General features: G+C 34.6%; 1 protein-coding gene and 1 pseudogene across 1 annotated transcript; both read right to left on the bottom strand.

Annotated features, from left to right (window-relative positions):
• Window positions 1–4,502: 4,502 nt before the first annotated feature.
• Window positions 4,503–5,398, bottom strand: LOC100653988 (olfactory receptor 4A47-like). Its single transcript, XM_023541544.2, has one exon. The coding sequence runs from the start codon at window positions 5,340–5,342 to the stop codon at window positions 4,653–4,655; it is 690 nt and encodes a 229-aa protein (XP_023397312.2). The 5' UTR covers window positions 5,343–5,398; the 3' UTR covers window positions 4,503–4,652.
• An 11,881-nt stretch (window positions 5,399–17,279) lies between these two features.
• Window positions 17,280–18,265, bottom strand: LOC100666508 (olfactory receptor 4A5-like; annotated as a pseudogene).
• Between the last annotated feature and the right edge of the window lie 3,070 nt (window positions 18,266–21,335).

The following is a 21,335-nucleotide window of genomic DNA, read 5'->3' as shown; positions in this document are numbered from 1 at the left end:
AAGGAATAGAATTGAGAACCCAGATATAAATCCATCCACATATGAGCAGCTGATACTTGGCAAAGGCCCAGTGTCAGTTAATTGGGGAAAAGATAGTCTTTTTAACAAATGGTGCTGGCAGAACTGGATATCCATCTGCAAAAAAATGAAAAAGGACCCATACCTCACATCATGCACAAAAACTAACTCCAAAAGGATCAAAGACCTAAACATAAAGTCTAAAACGATAAGGATCATGGAAGAAAAAATAAGGACAACATTAGTAGTCCTAATACAAGGCATAAACAGAATACAAAACATTACTAAAAATGAAGAAGAGGACCAAATAACTGGGAGCTCCTAAAAATCAAACACCTATGCTCATCTAAATAATTCACCAAAGGAGTAAAAAGACCACCTGCAGATTGGGAAAAAATTCTCAGCTCTGACATCTCCAACCAGCACCTGATCTCTCAAATCTATATGATTCAGCTAAAACTCAACGACAAAAAGACAAACAACCCAATTAAAAATTGGGCAAAGAGTATGAACACGCACTTCACTAAAGAAGATATTCAGGCGGCTAACAGATATATGAGGAAATGCTCTCAATCAGTAGCCGTTAGAGAAATGCAAATTAAAACTACAGTGAGATTCCATCTCACTCCAAAAACGCTGGCATTAATCCAAAAAACACAAAATAATAAATGTTGGAGAGGCTGTGGAGAAATTGGAACACTTATACACTGCTGGTGGGAATGTAAAATGGTACAACCACTTTGGAAATCTATCTGGCATTTCCTTAAAAAGCTAGAAATAGAACTACTATACGACCCAGAAATCCCACTCCTCGGAATATATCCTAGAGAAATAAGAGCCTTTAGACAAACAGATATATGCATACCCATGTGTATTGCAGCTCTATTTACAATAGCAAAAAGATGAAAGCAACCAAAGTGCCCATCAACGGATGAATGGATAAATAAATTGTGGTATATTCACACAACGGAATACTACGCAACAGTAAAGAACAGTGATGAATCTGTGAAATATTTCCTAACAAAGAGAAACCTGGAAGGCATTATGCTGAGTGAAATTAGTCAGATGCAAAAGGACAAATATTATATAAGACCACTATTATAAGATCTTCAGAAAAAGTTTAAACTGAGAAGAACACATTCTTTTGTGGTTACAAAACTGGGGAGGGAGTGAGGGTGGGAGAGGGTTATTTACTGATTAGATAGTAGATAAAAACTGCTTTAGGTGAAGGGAAGGACAACACTCAATACAGGGAGGTCAGCACAATCGGACTGGACCAAAATCAAAGAAGTTTCCTGAATAAACTGAATGCTTCGAAGGTCAGCGGAGCAGGGGTGGGGGTTTGGGAACTATAGCTTTAGGGGACATTTAAGTGAATTGGCAAGACAAATTCTATTAAGAAAACATTCTGCATCTCACTTTGAAGTGTGGCATATGGGGTCATAAACGCTAGCAAGCGGCCATTTAAGATGCATCAATGAGTCTCAACCCACCTGGCTCAAAGGAGAATGAAGAACACCAAGGTCAGAAGGTAATTATGAGCCCAAGAGACAGAAAGTGCTACATGAACTAGAGACTACATCATCCTGAGACCAGAAGAACTAGATGGTGCCCGGCCACAATCAATGACTGCCCTGACAGGGAGCAGAACAGAGAACCCCTGAGGGAGCAGGAGAACAGTGGGATGCAGACCCCAAATTCTCATAAAAAGACTTAATGATCTGACTAAGACTAGAAGAATCCCGGCAGTCGTGGTTCCCAAACCTTCTGTTGGCCCAGGACAGGAACCACTCCCTAGGCCAACTCATCAGACATGGATTGGACTGGACAATGGGTTGGAGAGAGATGCTGATGAGGCATGAGCTACTTGCTTCAGGTGGACGCTTGAGACTGTGTTGGCATCTCCTGTCTGGAGGGGAGATGTGAGAGTAGAGGGGGTTAGAAACTGTCAAAATGGTCACAAAAGGAGAGACTGGAAGGAGGGAGCAGGCTGACACATTAGGGAGAGAGTAAGTGGGAGTATGTAGTAAGGTGTATATAAGTTCACACGTGAGAGACTGACTTGATTTGTAAACTGTCACTTAAAGCACAATAAAAATTATTTTAAAAGTATTTGATTACTCAAATAGTCTGTGTTAGTGGCAGAGAAATAAACCAAAAAAAGTAGAAGAAAATATTGATTTTTTTTATATGAATAAAATGACATATTAACAGAAAAAAAAATTAAATTGGTACTTCAAATAATTAATAATCTATGCTGGCAGAATATTTTACTGATTTGTAGAAAATAGGTTTAGATAGTCTTTCACCACAAAAAAAAAAAAAATCTAGGTGGGTTGAAAACAGGATTATTTTAAAAGTTGTTTACAAAACAAAAAAAGATTAAAATGTATAAAGTCAATGAAAGGAAATGGAATTCTCCAAGTATATGTAAATAAAGAAATCAAAAAGTAAAATATTTTTAAATATAACATCTGTATGTAAAAACAATCATAATTACAATATGAAAAACATATAAGGTAAACATTTGTAGCAAATATCAAACAAAATTGATACATATATTTAATATATAAAAAGATCATCAAAATTCATCAGTAAAATTCTGGCTCCATTAGACTGAGAATTCAAAAATACAAATAATTTACAAAGATTTCTGGGGTCAATTCTACATCCCACATGTTGCGCAAGAAAGAGAGGGCACAAAAATAATTAATTTTCCACCATCAGGTAACTCAAAAATCAGTGAATATAAATAAACATTTAATTAGAATTTTTATCTAGTCACTTGATATAACTATGCACATTTGAAAAAGCCAAAAGTGGAGGATTTAGTTATGCTAACTTAGACCAACCAAATGTTTGCTATTATTTGATGAACAATGTTATGCTTAGGGAGGGTTGAGATGGTATAAGAAATAGCCATGTAATAATACTGGAGATAAATACCAGGATACAAAGCCATGCATGCGGGGTGCTTTACCAGGGAAATGGACTGAATCCCCCATTGCAAAACCAAACCCACTGCTGTTGAGTCCATTCCGAATCACAGCAACCCTATAGGACAGAGTAGAACTGCCCCATAGATTTTCCAAAGAACACCTGGTAGATTCAAACTGTGGACCTCTTGGTTAGCAGCTGTAGCACTTAACCACTACACCAGCAGGGTTTCCCATTGCATTACATCATCATAAAAGAAGATTAAATAAGAGAGGCAGGGACCACGAGTGCCTTTGACCACAAGTTTCCTACTATCACAGGGGTAAATAATATTTTAAGCCTGATTCAAAAGAAAAATGTTCACAAAGATGTAATGAATGAGGCCTCTATCAAATAAAACAATCTATTCCAATCTCTTTCTTACCTAATAATCTGCATTCACCTAGGAAGAGACGTGAGGATGGAAACAGCATGAATGGTCAGCATCATTCTTGAAATGAAATCATGCAAAATAATCCATTGTCAAGTTCTGGAGTGTATAACTGAAGCTCATTGATTATGGATTTTGCTAATTTTCCATGAGAATGGCAGGGTCTAGGTCCTTTTGGAAACCTTGGTGGCGTAGTGGTTAACAGCTACAGCTGCTAACCAAAAGGTAGGCAGTTTGATTCAACGAGGCACTCCTTGGAAACCCTGTGCGGCAGCTCTACTCTGCCCTACAGGGTTGCTATGAGTTAAAATTGACTCGAGAGCAATGGGTTTGTTTGTTTGTTTTCCTTTAGGACCTTTTAGAAGGCCATGAAACACTATGAGCAAGAAGGAGATGGGATATTGAAAAATAGCAAAGCCTTCATTAAGTATTTTAAATGACTTTAGAAGACGAATTCATCAATTTATGCAAATATAACACCAAAGCTGCTCCATTTGAGGAGATAAGATGATTTCCCATTTGGGAAAATAAGATTCAATTTTCTGCCTGTCTGCCTTGCTCATTCACATTCTTTTTGTATGTTTAGCCTCCTTATCGACGGCAGTGGGTTTAGTGGGTGGAGCCTCCTTATAATTAATTTAGAATTCTGAAGCATTCTTATAAACCTTAATATGCTAACCAGTATAAGCAAGCACTATATTTAAAACATCTTGCAGATACAAAAATAAATACATAAATTTCTAAGTAATATGTTCTATCTCTGGGGTGGAAGGAACAATTTTTATATTTCAAAATGTATTATTCTGAAATTGACAATGAGTACTACTAGTTGTGAAAAAAGGATTAGATTTATTTAAGAGACATGAGAGAACCTTCCATCAACTAAGATAGATTTCTGGCATTAGATTTAGCATACGTCATCACACAGAATGTAAATCCATAGACTCAACAGAACTATTCTACATAAAAAAAAAAGTATGTATATTTTCTTAAGAAATAAAAATCTTAAAAATATATTTTCAACAAAATTAATCATTGCAGATATCCTAATAAATGTTTTCCATCATGCACAATCATGATGACTTGAGGAAATATTCACTACAATTAAATAATTACACACATCTTTTTTTTTTTTTCCCCCTGGAATTGACTGGATGGCAGTGGATTTCAGTTTTTTCTTTTGTTTTCCTGGAAGGGAAAACCTTTATTCAAAGTAGGTGATGCATTTGCCTGTTGCCTCATTTTCTTTTTCTGGCCCAAAGCTTCTTCATGGCATTTTCATCTCTGAATTTCTCAGAGTATAGATTAAGGGATTAAACATAGGTGTGAAAACAGTGCAAAACACCGTCAAGAATTTATCAATGGGTAAGGTGGAAGGAGGTTTCATATACAGAAAAATACAAGGGACAAAGAAGAGGACCACCACGGTGATGTGGGAGCCACAGGTGGATAAAGCTTTGCGCCTCCCTTCCTGACTAAGATTCTTCAGGGAGTGCATAATGACTCCATAGGAGATGAATAATAGCATAAAGATGACCACACATATTACCCCATCATTGGCAATCACAGTGAGACCAATGACATAGTTGTCAGTGCAGGCAAGCTTTAATAATGGATACATGTCACAGCAAAAGTGGTCAATAACATTGGGACCACAGAAGGGAAGATTGTAAACAAAGAGAAGGTGAGCTATACCATGCACAAAACCTCCGACCCAGGTCACCAGCAACAGCAGAACACGCACCTGTTGGTTCATGATCATCATATAATGCAGGTGTCTACAGATAGCCACGTAGCGATCATAGGCCATGACTACCAGAAGTAAAATCTCAGAACCACCAGATAAGTGTTCTGCAAAAAGCTGGGTCAGGCAAGCTTGGAAAGAGATGGTTTTCTTCTCATAGAGTAAGTCTATAATCATATTTGGGGTAACTGTAGTAGAATAAACAGCATCCATAAATGATAATCAGCCAAGAAAGAAGTACATAGGAGCATCCAGTGTTGGACTGACCACCATCATGACAATGAGGAGGTTGCCCACCATTGTCACAATGTAGATGAGCAAGAACACAACAAATAATACCGTCTGACCCTGGAGACTCTGAGTGAGCCCCAAGAGGGCAAACTCAGTCACATTGTTCCATTGTTCCATACGTTCTTCGGTGTGTCCTTATTTTAGACGTCAGGACAAATTTACCTGTAAATGTAATCACAACTAGTGACTTTATGAAATCTCCAAATAAATTGTTTATTCATTCAACAAATAGGCATGATGATTTATTATGTTTCAGCACAGTACAATTTTTTAGGAAGATAAGGCTGATTAAAATATGGTCCGTAACATCAGTGATCTTATCAAATAACAAAGATAAACAAGTATTTAGAAACATATGGGAAAAGAGCAGATTATGAAATAAATAGATTTAACACGCTAACTTGCCACATCTGGTAGAAAATAAAATTGGGTATATATACTCAATACTGTTTATAAAAATAAAATGTAAATAAAGCTTTAGTACAAAAATAAAGGAAGATTTACTTAATATTCACTTTCATGTTAGTAAATGAGATTTTTTTTTCTGCATTGTAGGAATGGCAGAATCTTTTTAACTAATAACTGAAATCCACAAAGGACATATTTTACAATTTTAAAAACACTTATCACAAGTACTGTTGAAAAACAAAGAAATAAGCATGAAATTATGTATAATGCTATTATAAAACAAAATAAAAATAATTATGTGAGCATGAATAAAACAATGATAACAAATTTTTGTTGAAAACCATTTACTTTTTGCTGGTGATGTGTGTGCAGGAGTGAAAAAGATTAGAGAAGAGATTCCAAGGAAAAAATGAAATGAAGATGATGAAGATGGCACACACACACACACACACACTCACAAACTATATCATAAATATCTTCAATATTAGCCAACCCTGGTTTCTCTTAAAATAATCCTAGTAATGATATCCAGTTACTCATGAAGCCCCTATTGACATTTGCTTCAATATCTGACATCACAATTCTTCTGGACCTCTTCTTCACAATGCATGAATTTTCTGTTTCCATGACCAAACCCTCTGTGTTCACTAGATCCCATCTCTTTAACACTCTTAAAATAGTCCTCCTGTAATTGTCTCTTCCATTTTCTATGGTAACAATTTTCCTCTCTATATTTAAACAGTGTAGTATCTCCATTGTTTAAATAATTAATCCATCTACTCCACATCTATTTCAAGCAAGCAACCCAATTCTGTGTTCTTTATTGTAAAAACACGATTTCACTATTTGCTAAGCCTACTGATCAATTTCAGTTCTCTTCTTACCCAATCTATCACTCCCATGAATTGAAGTAATAACTTGCTTGCATAAGTATCATCTTAGGTCCTTGAAAGCCACTCATGCAAGGTTTAAAGATTTACGTTATAATCTAATCATTAACAGATTACAGAGCACTTCTGTTGATCCTATATGAGCTTTACAAATCTCTGCCTATTAGAAAAACCCCCAAATACCCTTACGTTAGTTTCTAAGAATACTGATGTAAGAGGAGGTAAATGTATTTTAGGTCTTTCCACTATGAAAGTATCCAAAAGGGTATTTCAGAATTAAGTCAATCCCCATATTTTTATCGACCACAAAGGTTCTCTAACATGGCTCATTATCAAAATCACTCAGCAGACCTTTTAAAAGACTATGACTTTTCAAATCACAGTACCAATGTACCCTTGCATCATATAGACTCTAATGAAGACTCTTATGTGTACAAATACTTCCTAGGTTACCTACATAATGAAACAGTCATTCATTCTAAGTTCTGAATTGTGGTTCCTTCTCCCTTGTCCTAAAAGATAATAGCCTCATACACTGATGCCGTCTCTGTGAACACAGAGAGTAAGATAGTACATGCACCATCACCTGAACTAGAAGTGTTTCTCTGTGACCAAACTTTCCAAGTTTCAGGAAGTGTGTCTCAATCTTTCATAAAATTGTTACCTTTTAAATTATTGGGACTTCTAACACAAATATCAAAAATGTCCTCTAACCAAAAGAAGTCTGAATCTTCATTATAAGCAGAGAGCGCCAAAGACCTCAACACGGGGATAATTTGTTCTAAAAAATCAAATGTTAAATAAGTTTGTATGAGGTTAAAAAAATAAATAAAAAGTCAATTTTGTGCGAGAGAGAAGTGTGAATAGAAAAATATTTTATATTTTGTGGTTTAGATGTGAAATAGCCCTTACAATATTTTGATTCTCAATCTGTTATATTGGTCTGACTTCCTACAAAAAAGTCAAACTTTGGTTTGTCTGAAGGATGGAGAATAGTTTCATTTTCATATGTCATTACGCTTTGGGTCCAACATTTCAATTCCTGAAAGAACTAGTCATGTAAACACTCACGTAGGCAAGCACTCTCTGTGGTAACATAAGAATCTTTGGCATTTTATTTACACTTGAACTACAAAAAATATTTTTGAGTCATTTAATAGATGCATCTTAAATAGTGATGCTTCCATCATTAAATTCATTGTGACCTTAATCATAATTCTGAGAGTAGGTTCTGCATCTCCAGAGATGTTGCAAGGATAATTACCCATGTAAAATAGGATTTATAGGACCAGGTACTCAGGGGAGAAAAATCACAAAAATATAACCTGTGGCCAAATCACCCAAAGGGAAGAGTCCAGATTGGGAATAATTTAAATAGGTAACAATTCTATTTTTTAAGTCATGATCTCCAAAATAGGCAACCCTTTTGAATGTGTACTTTTAAGTTATATCTTTGCAGATGATGTCTGAACTCGCTCCCACTGGACGAAGACTATTGATTTCAGAACAAATCATTGCAAATTCAATTCAAATATATGTAAAGCAGAGTTCTCACTTATTATGGATTGAGTTGTGTCCCTCACAAACATAAGTTGAAGTCCAAACCCCCATACTTGTGAACGTGACTCTTTTTTGTAATTAGGGTCTATGACAATGTTATTAGTTAGATTAATAAGAGATTTTACTGGAGTAGGGTGAGTCACACTGGTGATTTTATAAAAGAGAAGATACACAGAGATAAAGAGAGAAAGATAAAGGACTTCATGTGATGCTGCAGTAGCAATTCAGGAATTCTTGGAGCTACTAGGAACTAGGGTAGAGGAGGAGAACAGACCTCCATCAAAGCCTCAGAAAGAATCAACACAGTTGACACCCTGATGCTGAACCTCCACCTCCAAACCTGAGACTAACTTTCTGTTGTTTAAAGCCACCTACTTTGCATTATTTTGTTATGGTAACCCTAGGAAACTAATATATCATACTAGCAGTAACAGTCTTGAGTTTGTCACGGTAAGAGTTTCAGACAGGCAAATTGGTAAAATCTGTATTAAACATGAAATAAAGGAAGTAAAAAAAATTAAAGGAATAGCTTGCAAATCTAGGATTCTTAGTGTTAGACCTTATATTTCCAGGGAAATCAGTAGTCCCAGATTTAAAAAAAATTAAATTTCCCAGCATTCTTTGAAAACTAAGGTGGCATAAGATAATTGCTGAGTAGAATTCACTGTCCCTAAGAAACCTACTCTGTACTTCTTTTGTAAACAGAAAATCAAAACTCTACCTTGTTAGGTCACAGTTCTTTTAGATCTTTCTTACTAGCAGCCCCCAAATCATCTTAATTACACTTCAGAATGTATGGTGAAGGATTCTGTGCCATGTCCTAGTTCTATTTCAGGCTGCTCACTCTTGATAGAAATGAAAATTGTTGCATACATCCATGGTTCCCCACTATCTAATTTCCTTGTGTAATCAATCCTATTGTCAAAAATCATGTGTGTCTATTCACAAGTTAAAATATGCAGCTTATTTTTTTAAACATTTCATACAATTTTATTAGCCATTATCCATAAAAGAGTGCTTAAATCGACAATTACCTACATTTCATTCTGAAGAAATTTTTAGAAATAAATATTTCTAGATTGGAGTATAATTACAGACATAAATTCATTTTAAGGAAATGATAAAATCACTGCAATTTGTACTACAAAAAGAATTTGTATACAATTATCTCTTAACATTAAATCAGATTATAAAACTCAACCCAAAATTCCTATAATAATTCTAAAATGAGAAGTTATAGTTTGTACAATAAAATGTTGGGTAATGATCATCTGACTTAAAGCTTTATATTAAACCAATAAAGACAAAAGTAAAGTGACGGTATGGCAATAGAGAAGAGAAAGGAAATGTGGGACTATTCTATTTATCACAAAGTCCTCATGGATCATTCACCAAAATAGACAATATCCTAGCACAAAACAAGCTGCAATACATTTCAGAGGACTTATACAGAAATATGTGTGATAATATTAACATTCAACTAGGAAATTTGATTAAACAAGTAACCATACACTCCCCAACTATTTACAAATTAAAAAACACAGTTCTTAATAAGCTATGGATCAAAGAAAAAGTCACAATGAAAATTAGAATGTATTGTGTACATTATTATATTATAAAAAATACTAAAATTTGTTGGATGCAGCTTACTTAGTGCATAAACAGAAATGTATACCTTAAATTGCAAATATTAGAAAATAGGAAAGATTATTAAAAAAATGAACTAGCTTCTATCTCAAGAAGCTAGAAAGGAAAGAGCAAAATAAACCCCAAGAATATTGTAGAAATGAAACAGTAAATATAAAAAAGAAATCATAAACATAGAAATTAATTTAAAATAGAGAAAATACATAAAACTAGGAGTTGGTTTTTGACAAGACTAATAAAATGGATAAGTGTCTAATAAAATGGATAAGTGTCTAACAAAATGAATTTAAAACAAAAGAGGAAAAACAAACCGAGATCTGGTAGAGAAGAAAGTGTCATCACTGCTGATTCTGTATATTCTAAAGGATAATAAAAGGATATTCTAAACAAATACATGCCAATATTTTTCTCAACTGAGAAGAGGTGGAGGAAGCCTTTGAAAAATACAACTTTCTGAACACGCACACACAAAATTAAAAATCATAATAACATGATACCTGTTAAATGATGCTTTAATTGCTCCCCCCTCCCCCCCCCAGAAAAAAAGATCCATTCACATATACCTTTATCAATGAATTCTACTCAACATTTCAGCAAGAAATCCTTTTGGGACAAAAGAAAATTAAAATACTTTCAAACTCATTTTCTAAACACAGCATAACTCAAGCAAAGATAAAAAAGGAGTTACAAAATTTTGTAAAATTCATCAAAATACCCTCAAAATCTCTCAAGTATTATTTACCAATTCAAATACAGCCATATATTTTAAAAATCTAACATGACAAACTAGGTTTTATTTTAAGAAAAAAATCTGGCCTTAATATTTGAAATAAATTGATATAATTCAAATGACTACAGGAAGCACCGTAGCCTTTCACTTGCCACTTTTTTGAAAAGTAGTGTCTATTTTGATAATCTTGCATTCCCTCCCATTGTATGTTGTGTGTGTGAAAGAGAGAACATGACTCCAGTTCATATATCTTTAAATACAGAGAAACAATAATTTAGGAGCTGTACGAAATGAACTGTACCCAAGGAGTCTCACCCATACCTGATATGGATTTAGAAATTGAGGTCCTGAACTTCAAGCTGAGGCAAGAATGAGATAAGATGTTGGTGAAGAGGATGAGTGTACCTTGCCTGTGTATGATTGTTATTGTGACCTTAGGAGAACTGATACAAATTGTATTTCTAAAGGTGGACACAACTCTTCTATCTTATACTTTTCTACATGTTATGTTAAAACTACCCAAAGATATGGTGTCAGTTTCTTCACCCTTATCAACCTGGACAAGTATATGGTTGCCTTGGTCTCTAGAATATGACAGAATGTTGAGCCATTTGTGGGGATCGCCCTTAACTAGCCTGGCAGCTTCTATGTGCTCTCTCTGAGAGGCATGAGTAGTCATTTTAGAAGTCTAATAAGCTCACTGGAGAAATCTTCTCTACATAGCTCTACATGGACTACAGAACAAATGTAATTAACACTCTGTTACACTGTTGCACAATTACACAAACAGTTGAACAAAATTGAACACAGAGTCTAGAAATAGAACCACACATATATACTCGTGAATTTTCAACAAAGTTTTATTAAATTCAATAGGAAAGTGAAAGACTTTTAAGGAATGGGTATTCGAATACCTGGATACCCATGTTGAAAAATGAATCATGTGAATCCAGCCTACATTACATCCTAGACAGATGCACCATGCCATCTTTCTGCAGCAAAGACCCAAAAAACTAAGTAAAAGAGGTACAAACATCAATCCTGGAACTTTAAGCATCAAATGAAGGGATGAGGAACTAGGTCAAATACTGAATGAAAGAAGATATTGACAGAAAGCAGAGAACTAAGAGAGACATGAAGTAGAGGTCCCTGTCAACTATTATGAAACAGCCAACAATGACCCCAGAGAGGGAAGACGGGAATCAACTTCAAAGTGCTCACAACACAATGCAGAATGCTTCATAACCAGAAAAACAAGCTTTTTCACACCTCACCCTTCAATACATATGCCACTTTTTCCCCTTTATCTTGGACCCCCTCCCTGCTGCCAAGGCTAGAGCATCCCCAACACTCAGGCATACCTCCACCCCAGACTCCCATTGCATGTGCCTTTTCACCACTCTACCAACAGCTGAATGGTGGGCAGTGAACCTGTACCAACACCCATCTGACACCCTGTTCCATATGGTGAGGGGTTGTGAATGCTTCCACACCTCTGGACCAACATCAGAAAACAAATATTACCCACCCAAGCAACCTTCACCCACCTCACCAAATCAGTGTAGAAAGAAGTGGCCTTACCCTGACTGCTGCTGCTCTGCCCACCAGACAAGGTGGTGAGAACTATTGTGTCCACAACAAGCAAGCAGCAAGCAAGCCCAGCCTACCCACCCTGACATCAAAACAAAAGAGAAAAACAGGATGAAACAAACAAATATACAATCAATAAACAAAGAAAATGAGACCTTAACGTCTTAGAGACAGCAGAACAAGTTGGCTCCAGAAAGTGACAAAAATAAAGAATCAGATAAACTTCTGGTAGAAGAAAAGGCAGTGGAACTACCTGATAATACAAAACACTAATATTTAGAGTTCTCCAAGACATTAGGAAAGAGATAAAGAAACACACACACACACACACACACAAAAAAAATACACAAAATTGTGAAAAAAATATAGATGAAACCAAGAAAAACAAGGGCCAAAAAAAAAAAAAAGGAACACAGACAAAAATATAGAAGAATTCAGGAAAACAATACAAGAACAAAACTACACAATAAATAAAGAATTAGAAATCATGCAAAAAAGGCAACTAGAAATCAGAAAGATAACAAAATTTCAGAAATAGACAACTCAATAGAAGGCTTTAGAAGCAAAATTGAAACAATGGAAGACAGAATCAGTGACATCGAAGAAAAATATATGGACACCACTTTGAGGAAAAATTAGAGAAGACAATGAACAAAAATTATGAATTATGTGGGATACAATTCAGAGCAAAGTTTGCACATGATTGGAGTTCCAGAGCAGGGGAAGAAAGTGGAAAAAACAGAGAAGATTGTTGAAGATGTGCTGACAGAAAACTTCCAAAATAGCATGAAAGAAGAAAAACTGACCATCCAGTAAGTTCAAAAACCCCATATAGGATGGACTCAAAAGAAGTTACCATGATATATCATAATTACACTTTCCAAAACCAAAGAAAAAGAAAGAAAACTGAGAGCAGCTCCAGAAAAACAAAAAGTCACTTACAAAGACGAAAAATAAGATTAAACTCTGATTACTCAGCAAAAACAATGCAGGCAAGAAGGTGATGGGATGACATATAAAAAACCTCTAATTAATACAATTGCCAACCAAGAGTAATATATCCTGCAAAACTCTCCAATAAAATAGCAAAATTAGCACTTATCCAGATAAACAGAAATTAAGGGAATTCTAAAACCAAACCAAACTTACAGGAAATATAAAGGGAGACCTTCTGTTATAGAACTAACATCAGACAACAACCGCAGTCTAGGACAAAGGTAAGCATCAGCCAGATACCAACCTAGGCAAAGAACTCTCAATAAAAAAAGAAAGCTAAAGACTCGAAAAGGAAAACAGAAACATCAATCAATAAATGATGGCAATGTCAAAACAATAAAAAGGATAATAAATGGGTAGGTATAGAACTTTCAGATGGAGAGGCAGTCAAGGCAATATCAAGTAATAAATGACTGATTCAAACATAGGAAGATAAGAGTAAAATTCAAGGAAACCATAAAGAAAGTTAACAAACCTAACCATCCAAAAAAAAAAAAAAAACACACACAAAGACTCAGTAAACACAAAATTTATAGTAATGAAAGAGAAGAAAAGAAAAACCACAAACAGAAGGAACTCAGCATGGGAAAGTAAGACAAAAAAGAAAACGTCAGCACCACAGAACAAAAGCACAGTGTGACAGCAATAAACTCATACCCATCTAACAATAATTACACTGAATATAAATGGCTTAAATGCACCCATAAAGAGACAGAGAGTGGCAGAATGATTTAAAAAAAAATAATTCACCAATATGCTACCTACAAGAGACATATCATTAACAAAAAGACATAAAAATACTAAAAATTAAAAGACAAAAAAAATCAAGCAAACAGTAACCAAAAAAGAGTAGGAGTGGAAATATTGTTCTCAGATAAAATAGACTTTGAGGTAAAATAGAACATAAAGACAAGGGAGGACAGTATATAATGATTAAAATGACAATCATATATCTATACATTCAATGACAGGGTTCCAAAATACATAAAACAAACTCTAAGATCATGGAGAAGAGAAATACTCAGTTCCACAATAATAGCAGAAGATTTCAACACATCACTGTAAAAAGGACAGAACATCTAGAAAGAAATACAGGAAAAATGCAGAAGATATAAAGGCCATGATCACCCAACTCTACATCATAGAATTATATAGAACACTCCAGCAAACAACAGCAAAGTGTGCATTTTTTTCAATGCACATGAAACATTCTCCAGAATAGACCACATTTTAGGGACAAAACAACTCTCAATAAAATCAAAAACATTAAAATAATACAAAACATTCTTTCTAATCCCACCACCATAGAAGTAGAAATCAACACCAAAAGAACAAGGGAAAAAAAAATCAAATACATGAAACCTGAATAACATCTTACTTAAAAACCACTGGCTAATAGAAGAAACCAGAGAGGGAATCAAAAAAATTCCTGGAATCAAATGAGAATGTAAACATATCATGTCAAAGCCCTTGAGAAACAGCAAAGGCAGTGTTCAGAGGTCAATTTATAGCAGTAAATGCACACATCAAAATAGAAGAAAATATCAAAAGAAAAATAGTATCTCTACAACTACAACAAATAGACAGAGAATAGCAAAAAGAGGCCACAGTCAACAGAAGAAAGGAAGTAATAAAGATTAGAGCAGAAATAAATGAAATATCAGAAAAAAAAGAATATAAAGAATCAACAAGACCAAAACTTCGTTCTTTGAAAAGACCAAACAATTCTGCAAACCATCAGACAAGCTGACGAAACAAAGAAAAGGAGAGAAAAAAATAACCCAAATAAAATGAGAAGAGAGACATTACAACAAACCTATCTAAAATAAAAAAGATCATAACAGAATACTACGAAAAACTGTACTCCAACAAATTGAAGAAACTAGTGGAAATAGTTAAATTTCTAGAAACACCCTACCTACCTAAATGAACAAAAACTGAGATAGAAAATCTGAAAAATGCATAACAAGAGAAGAGATAGAATGGGGTAAAAAAAAAAAAAAAAAAAGAACTGCCAGCAAATAAAAGCCCTGGCCTGAATGGCTTCACTGGATAATTCTACCAAATATTCGAGAAGAGCTCACACCAGCACTATTCAAACTATTTCAGAGCAAAGAAATGAAGGAAATCTCCTAAATTCATTCTATAAAGTCAGTAAAACCCTGGTACCAAAGCCAGGAAAAAACATAAATTAAAAAAATAAAAGTACGGGCTAAATTTTCTCTCTCATGGACATAAATGCAAAAATGCACAGCAAAATTCTTGCCTACAGAATTCAGCATCGTATTAAAAAAGTAATACACCACTATCAAGTGGGATTCATACCAGGTGTATAAGGATGGTTCAACATTAGAAAATCAATCAACATAATCCATCATACAAAAAGAATGAGAGAAAATAATCACATGATTTGACAATTGACTTTTTTTTAAAGCCCAACACTTATTCCTGATTTAAAAAAAAAAAAAAAAAAAAAAACCCTCAATAAAATAGGAATAGTAGAGAAATTTAAGGAACATTTATACAAAACCAAAAGCCAGCATCATTCTCAATGGATAGAGGTTGAAAGCATTCCCCCTGAGAACAGGAACAAGACATGGAGGCCCTTTATCACCACTCCTATTTAACCTAGTGCTGGAAGTCCTAGCTGGAGCAATAAGGCAAGAAAAATAAATAATGGCATCCAAATTTAAAAAGAATTGTTATAACTATCCATATACAGAGATGATATGATCCTACACATAGACAACACCAAATATTCCATAAGGAAACTACTGGAATAAGAAAATCTAAACAATATTCTTTAAGGATACATACATACATAAACTATTTTTAACTATGGTTAAAAATTAGGATTGGGATTAATTCTGAGAAGAGGTGGAGAAATGGCATCAGAGAAGTGAAATCACGTAGTTTTGATGATACTGATAATATTCTAGGTAAGAGGCTACAAGATTTATAAATAATTGCATATGTAGCTGGATATACATGAAAAATTATGCACTAAGATTTAAAAAATAAGAAATGTTCTAAAATCTTTCTTTTAGTTAGAAAAGTAAACTCTTGTTAAGCATAGATAATGTTCCATATTACACTGAGAAAATTCTTTCCACTTTCTGGTTTCTGATGTTCCTGGATGGGCTGTAGACTAAGAAAAACTTATTTTTTTTATATAATATTGAAAAAATAAAATTTTTGTTTTTATCAAAACAAATCATTACTAAGTGCTACATAAAAAAGCATTTAAGTTTAATACAACTTTTAGGGAACATGCTGCTTATGAAAAATAAGACATTTCTACATCTTCAATTTCATGGAGATAAAATCAGAAGCTCTATTTAATCTTTTAAGAACCACAAAAAATGCACATAACAACTAATGAGGAAAATATAAATATGTTTATAACTTAGATTAATGTCATTTTCAACTCCAAAGGGAAAGAGTAGTATCTTTCCTCTAATCGAGAACTAGATTGGGTTTTCCTCATCAACCACATCGCATCTATCAAAATTGCTCACTGATGGTGTCTCAAACCAAACACAATATCAAGTCCCACTAAAATATGCAGAATTGTAAATACATAGACATTGCCCAGAGGAACAGACGTAATCTTAAACACAAAACGGATAGTGGAGCTAAAAAAAACTGTTGTGCTAATAGAATAATGAACAGTAAAATTTTAAAACCACACTCTTGGCCTCAAAAATTTGTTCTAAGTATTGGCCAAAGAGGTTTCTCATTAATTTGGATGATAGAAAATTTTTGCAAGTAACTTGTTTTTTCTCTTTTTAAAAGGAAAAAAAATAATTTTTTCTAAGCCCCGTTTCAGTATATACTGAGAAAAATAAAATTAAATGTGAGCTTATTTTTTTTTATAACAGGAAAGATACGGCTTCTGTCCAGCCTCCAGAATGTCTTGATTACTTTCATTCTAATGTCAAAGGATAATTTATTCTACATTTTGGATGCCTTTACATCAGTAAACAGAAGTATTCCTAGAGAATCCATTGAATTGACTTAATCATTCCATGTAATAATTCATTGCCTATTACTTGCTTTAGAATTACCAATATTTTCAGTGTGGATGCAAATTCTTATTCTACATGTGGTTAACTTTCTACTCCAGATTTTTTCCATAGCATTTTTCATCTCAGAATTTCTCAGAGTGTGTATCAGAGGATTCAACATGGGAGTGATAACTGTATAAACCACAATCATAAATTTGTCAGTTGGAAAGTTGGAAACAGGTCTAACATACATGAAAATACAGGGAACAAAAAAGAGGGCAACCACTGTAATGTGGGAGCTGCAGGTAGACAGGGCTTTGCGCCTCCCTTCCTGACTGTGAGTCTTCAGGGAGTTTAGGATGACCCCATAGATTAGTAGAAGGATAAAAATTACCATACAGATGGCTCCACCATTGGCAACCACAATGAGGCCAATAAAATAGGTGTCAGTGCAAGCAAGTTCCAATAACGGGTACATGTCACAGCCGAAGTGATCAATGACTTTGGGGCCACAGAAGGGGAGGCTGTACACAAAGAGAAGTTGAACCACAGAGTGCAAAAAACCTCCAACCCAGGCCACCACCAGCAACAGAATGCAAACCTGTCGATTCATGATGGTTTAGTAATGCAGTGGCTTACAGCTGGCCACATAGCGATCATAGGCCATTGCCACCAGAAGAAAGATCTCAGCACCACCAAATAAGTGCTCTATAAAGAGCTGGCCCATGCAAGCTGAAAAGGAAATAGTCTTTGTATCATAGAGTAAGTCTACAATCATTTTGGGGAAAATGGCAGTGGAATAAACAGCATCAATGAATGACAGGTAGGCAAGGAAGAAGTACATGGGGGAGTCCAGGGAGGGGCTGACAACAACAGTCATGACAATGATCGGGTTGCCCACCATTGTCACAATGTAGATGAGCAAAAACACGACAGTTAACACTCTTTGGCCCTCAGGATCCTGCGTGAATCCCAGGAGGACAAATTCTGTTACATTGTTACTGTGTCCCATTTACTCTTCTATAAGACCTACTTCAGAGATGAGAGCTCAAGAGAACAAGACCTGTAATGAAATCATGAACATCACTGTGAACATGTCCATTAGGTCTTAGAGTTCTTCTTCACTATTAATCTTGTGCAGTGGCTTATTCATAATAAACATTTAGAAATATGTACTGAGTTTCTATTCCAAAGATCCCAGTATGTCTTCCCTTAACAATTCTACTTCTATTCATGTGCCCATGAATAACAGGTTGATCTCTAAATCTTAGTGGATCTTCTACAGAGAAGATCAGTCAGGGGCTCAACAGTCTTTCATTCATTTAATACTCCTATTTTAAAACATGACAGTGCTTGGCACAGAGGTCAGCAATGACAAAGAAGGAAAGGAATTTTGCTCTCAAGAAACATTCTCTGGTGGCGAAGATAAACTCTAAACAAATAAATTGACATAAAACCAGTACTTACAGTTGATAATATTTGTGGTGAGTCCCTTTACAATATGATCTATATAGCACCAAAAATAACCCCTCTTCAGGAATATCTCACTAAATATTGTGATATTCCACTATTAGAAGTTTGGTCCTTCCTGCCTCAAATGGTTTTCAATCTTTATGAGTCTCTCATTAAATTTGAAGAGCCTGGACTTTGAAATGCATCAGATAACTACAAAATTATTTAGTATATTATTCCCTGTAGCAATTATTTGGACATAGATTTTCTGTCTCTTCTTAAGAACTCATAATGCCTTCCATTTTCTGTTTGCTTATCCCACAACTCCTAACATACTTCTATATTCTATTGACATACAGTCAGTACTTTGAGTTGGTAGTGTTTGTGGTGAGTGCCCTTACAATATGATCTATATTTTCAGCAAACATTTTTGAACTGAAGTCAACTGACACATAAGAATTAACAACTAGTACCTTAGCAGCCAGCATTTTTCAAATCCATTGCAGGTGTGCTGGGTAGCCATGGGGGAGAAAATAGACACTGTAAAGAGAGATAGAGGACAAAGGAAGAGGGATATATAGATAATACTTAGGCACTGAGAGTGGTCAGAATTAGACTTCGATATCCAGACCTTGAAAAGGAACGTACTCAAAGGAAAAATCGAAACTCAGTGTAAGAAGGTATGAGTTTTAGTTATTTTCTTTATTTAGCCACAAATCTGTCTCAATTTACTCATTGGAAAATAAAGAATTGAACTAGATGATCTTAGAATCCTTTCTAGTCCAACTGTCTATGATACTATCAGTGAAACCCCATCTTATTTTATTCTGCTGGATATTTCTATTTACATATTTGTAATTAAACAACAGTCTCGAAGCTCATCAATGATACTTTAAAAAATGCTAGTCAGTGTTGGAATTGGATCACTCAAGTGACCAAATAATGGTTAGCTTTCTCACTCAGTGTGTGCCTGTTTAAGGCCCAGGACACCCCTGGAAACAGCGCACAGCACAGTGATGAATAATGTGTACTCTGTGGCAACACTGTGTTTGAATTCCACCTTCACCACTTACGGTCTCTGTGACCTTGTGCAACTTCATAATCCTCTTTGTGCCTCAGTTTCATAATTTGAAAAATGGGGAAATCAATCGTATGTATCTCTGAAGTTAGTGTGTGTGTGTTTTTACATGCAAAGTACCTAAAGCACTGTCTGGATCCTGATAAAGAATCAATAAACGATAGCTTTTTATTATTGTCCTTGAATGTTTCTCTATGGACATTTGATCAGAACAAATTATTTGGATCATTTTCACATTAGGAATAAGTATTTTACTTATAAAAAGAATATTACATATTTATAATTCACAGACACACATTTTTGGACATAGGATAAAACTGTACATTATAAGAATTATCTATTTTATTGAATGTGTGTCTTAATATCTACCTCTAATGGTGAGTATATTGATGAAAGTTAAGCAGAAAAAAAGGAAAAACTTGTAGCCATGCATCAGATGGAGACCTAAAGAGTAGAAAATGAAAGAAAAGAAGAATCAAATCAGGAAGCAGAAAAATTATATTTAAGAAATTAATATACACAGGTAATGGGGATATTAATGTGTTAAGTGGGGATAGCTTTCTTAAGAAATCTTCAGAAAGATTTTCTCATGAAAGAGTGCTGGAAGGCCAACCACTGAGGCTTCCTGAACTTACTCAGGAGGCTTCTTGGGAAGCCATTACAATTAAACACAGAGTCCATCCTACAAAATAAAGAATAAAAAGGGAAAGGAAGGGGAAAACAGAGATGACAGTGAAACAAACAAAAAAAAAAGAAGAAGAACAAGAGTGGAGGAAAGGAGAGAAGGAAAGAGAAAGGAAGTGAAGGAAAAGGGGGAAAAAGAAAAGAAAATTCAAAGAAAAAAAAAAAAAAAAGAAGAACATTGATCCCTCAGAGGCCCTAGCACTTACGGTTAAAGACAAACTCAAATAAGAGAGGATAGTACATATATAGATACAAACACAATCTTTAGGATTATTCTTTCTTGCAGAAAATTGCTGAATTACTAAACCTCAAATGTAGACAAGCTGATTTCATTGATATTGATTTGGTTGAGGGGAAAGAACATGTGCAGTGGAATTTTGAGCTATCTTTTAGGAACCAGCTCTAATGAGTCTTCTATATGTCTGGGTGGTTCGGGAGTTCTTTCATTTTTGAAGCTGTAGATTAATAAAGGCACAGCTGTTGAAGAATATAATGGTTAAAGATAGTTTATATCTAATTTTTCTTTACCTATTTTCTTCAAGGTCTAGTGCTCTTAATTTTATTAATGTCAATGCTGGATTTCACCAAAATAAATATTCTGTTGGCCAGCTAAATTATTTCCATGTAAAACAATCAGTATGTGAAGTATCCACTATAGTTTCAGTCCTCAAAGATCTGATACTATAAAAACTAAAATAATTACTAGGCTCTCGATGTAAACCACTAAGCTTACACCTTTCTAGAAAAAAAAAACATTTAACTTATTTTCGTAAGGACATGGCTTTTTACAAATAGAAATTAAAATGTCATAGTAACAAAAATAACCTCTATAATACATTATAATTACAGTTTTATAAGTCTCTCTAAGTGGCA

This window comes from Loxodonta africana, chromosome 7 (assembly GCF_030014295.1).
Source record: "Loxodonta africana isolate mLoxAfr1 chromosome 7, mLoxAfr1.hap2, whole genome shotgun sequence".
Classification (NCBI taxonomy): Eukaryota; Metazoa; Chordata; class Mammalia; order Proboscidea; family Elephantidae; genus Loxodonta; species Loxodonta africana.
The sequence above is the reverse complement of the archived record's forward strand: the minus strand, read 5'-3'. Positions and strand labels throughout refer to the sequence as shown.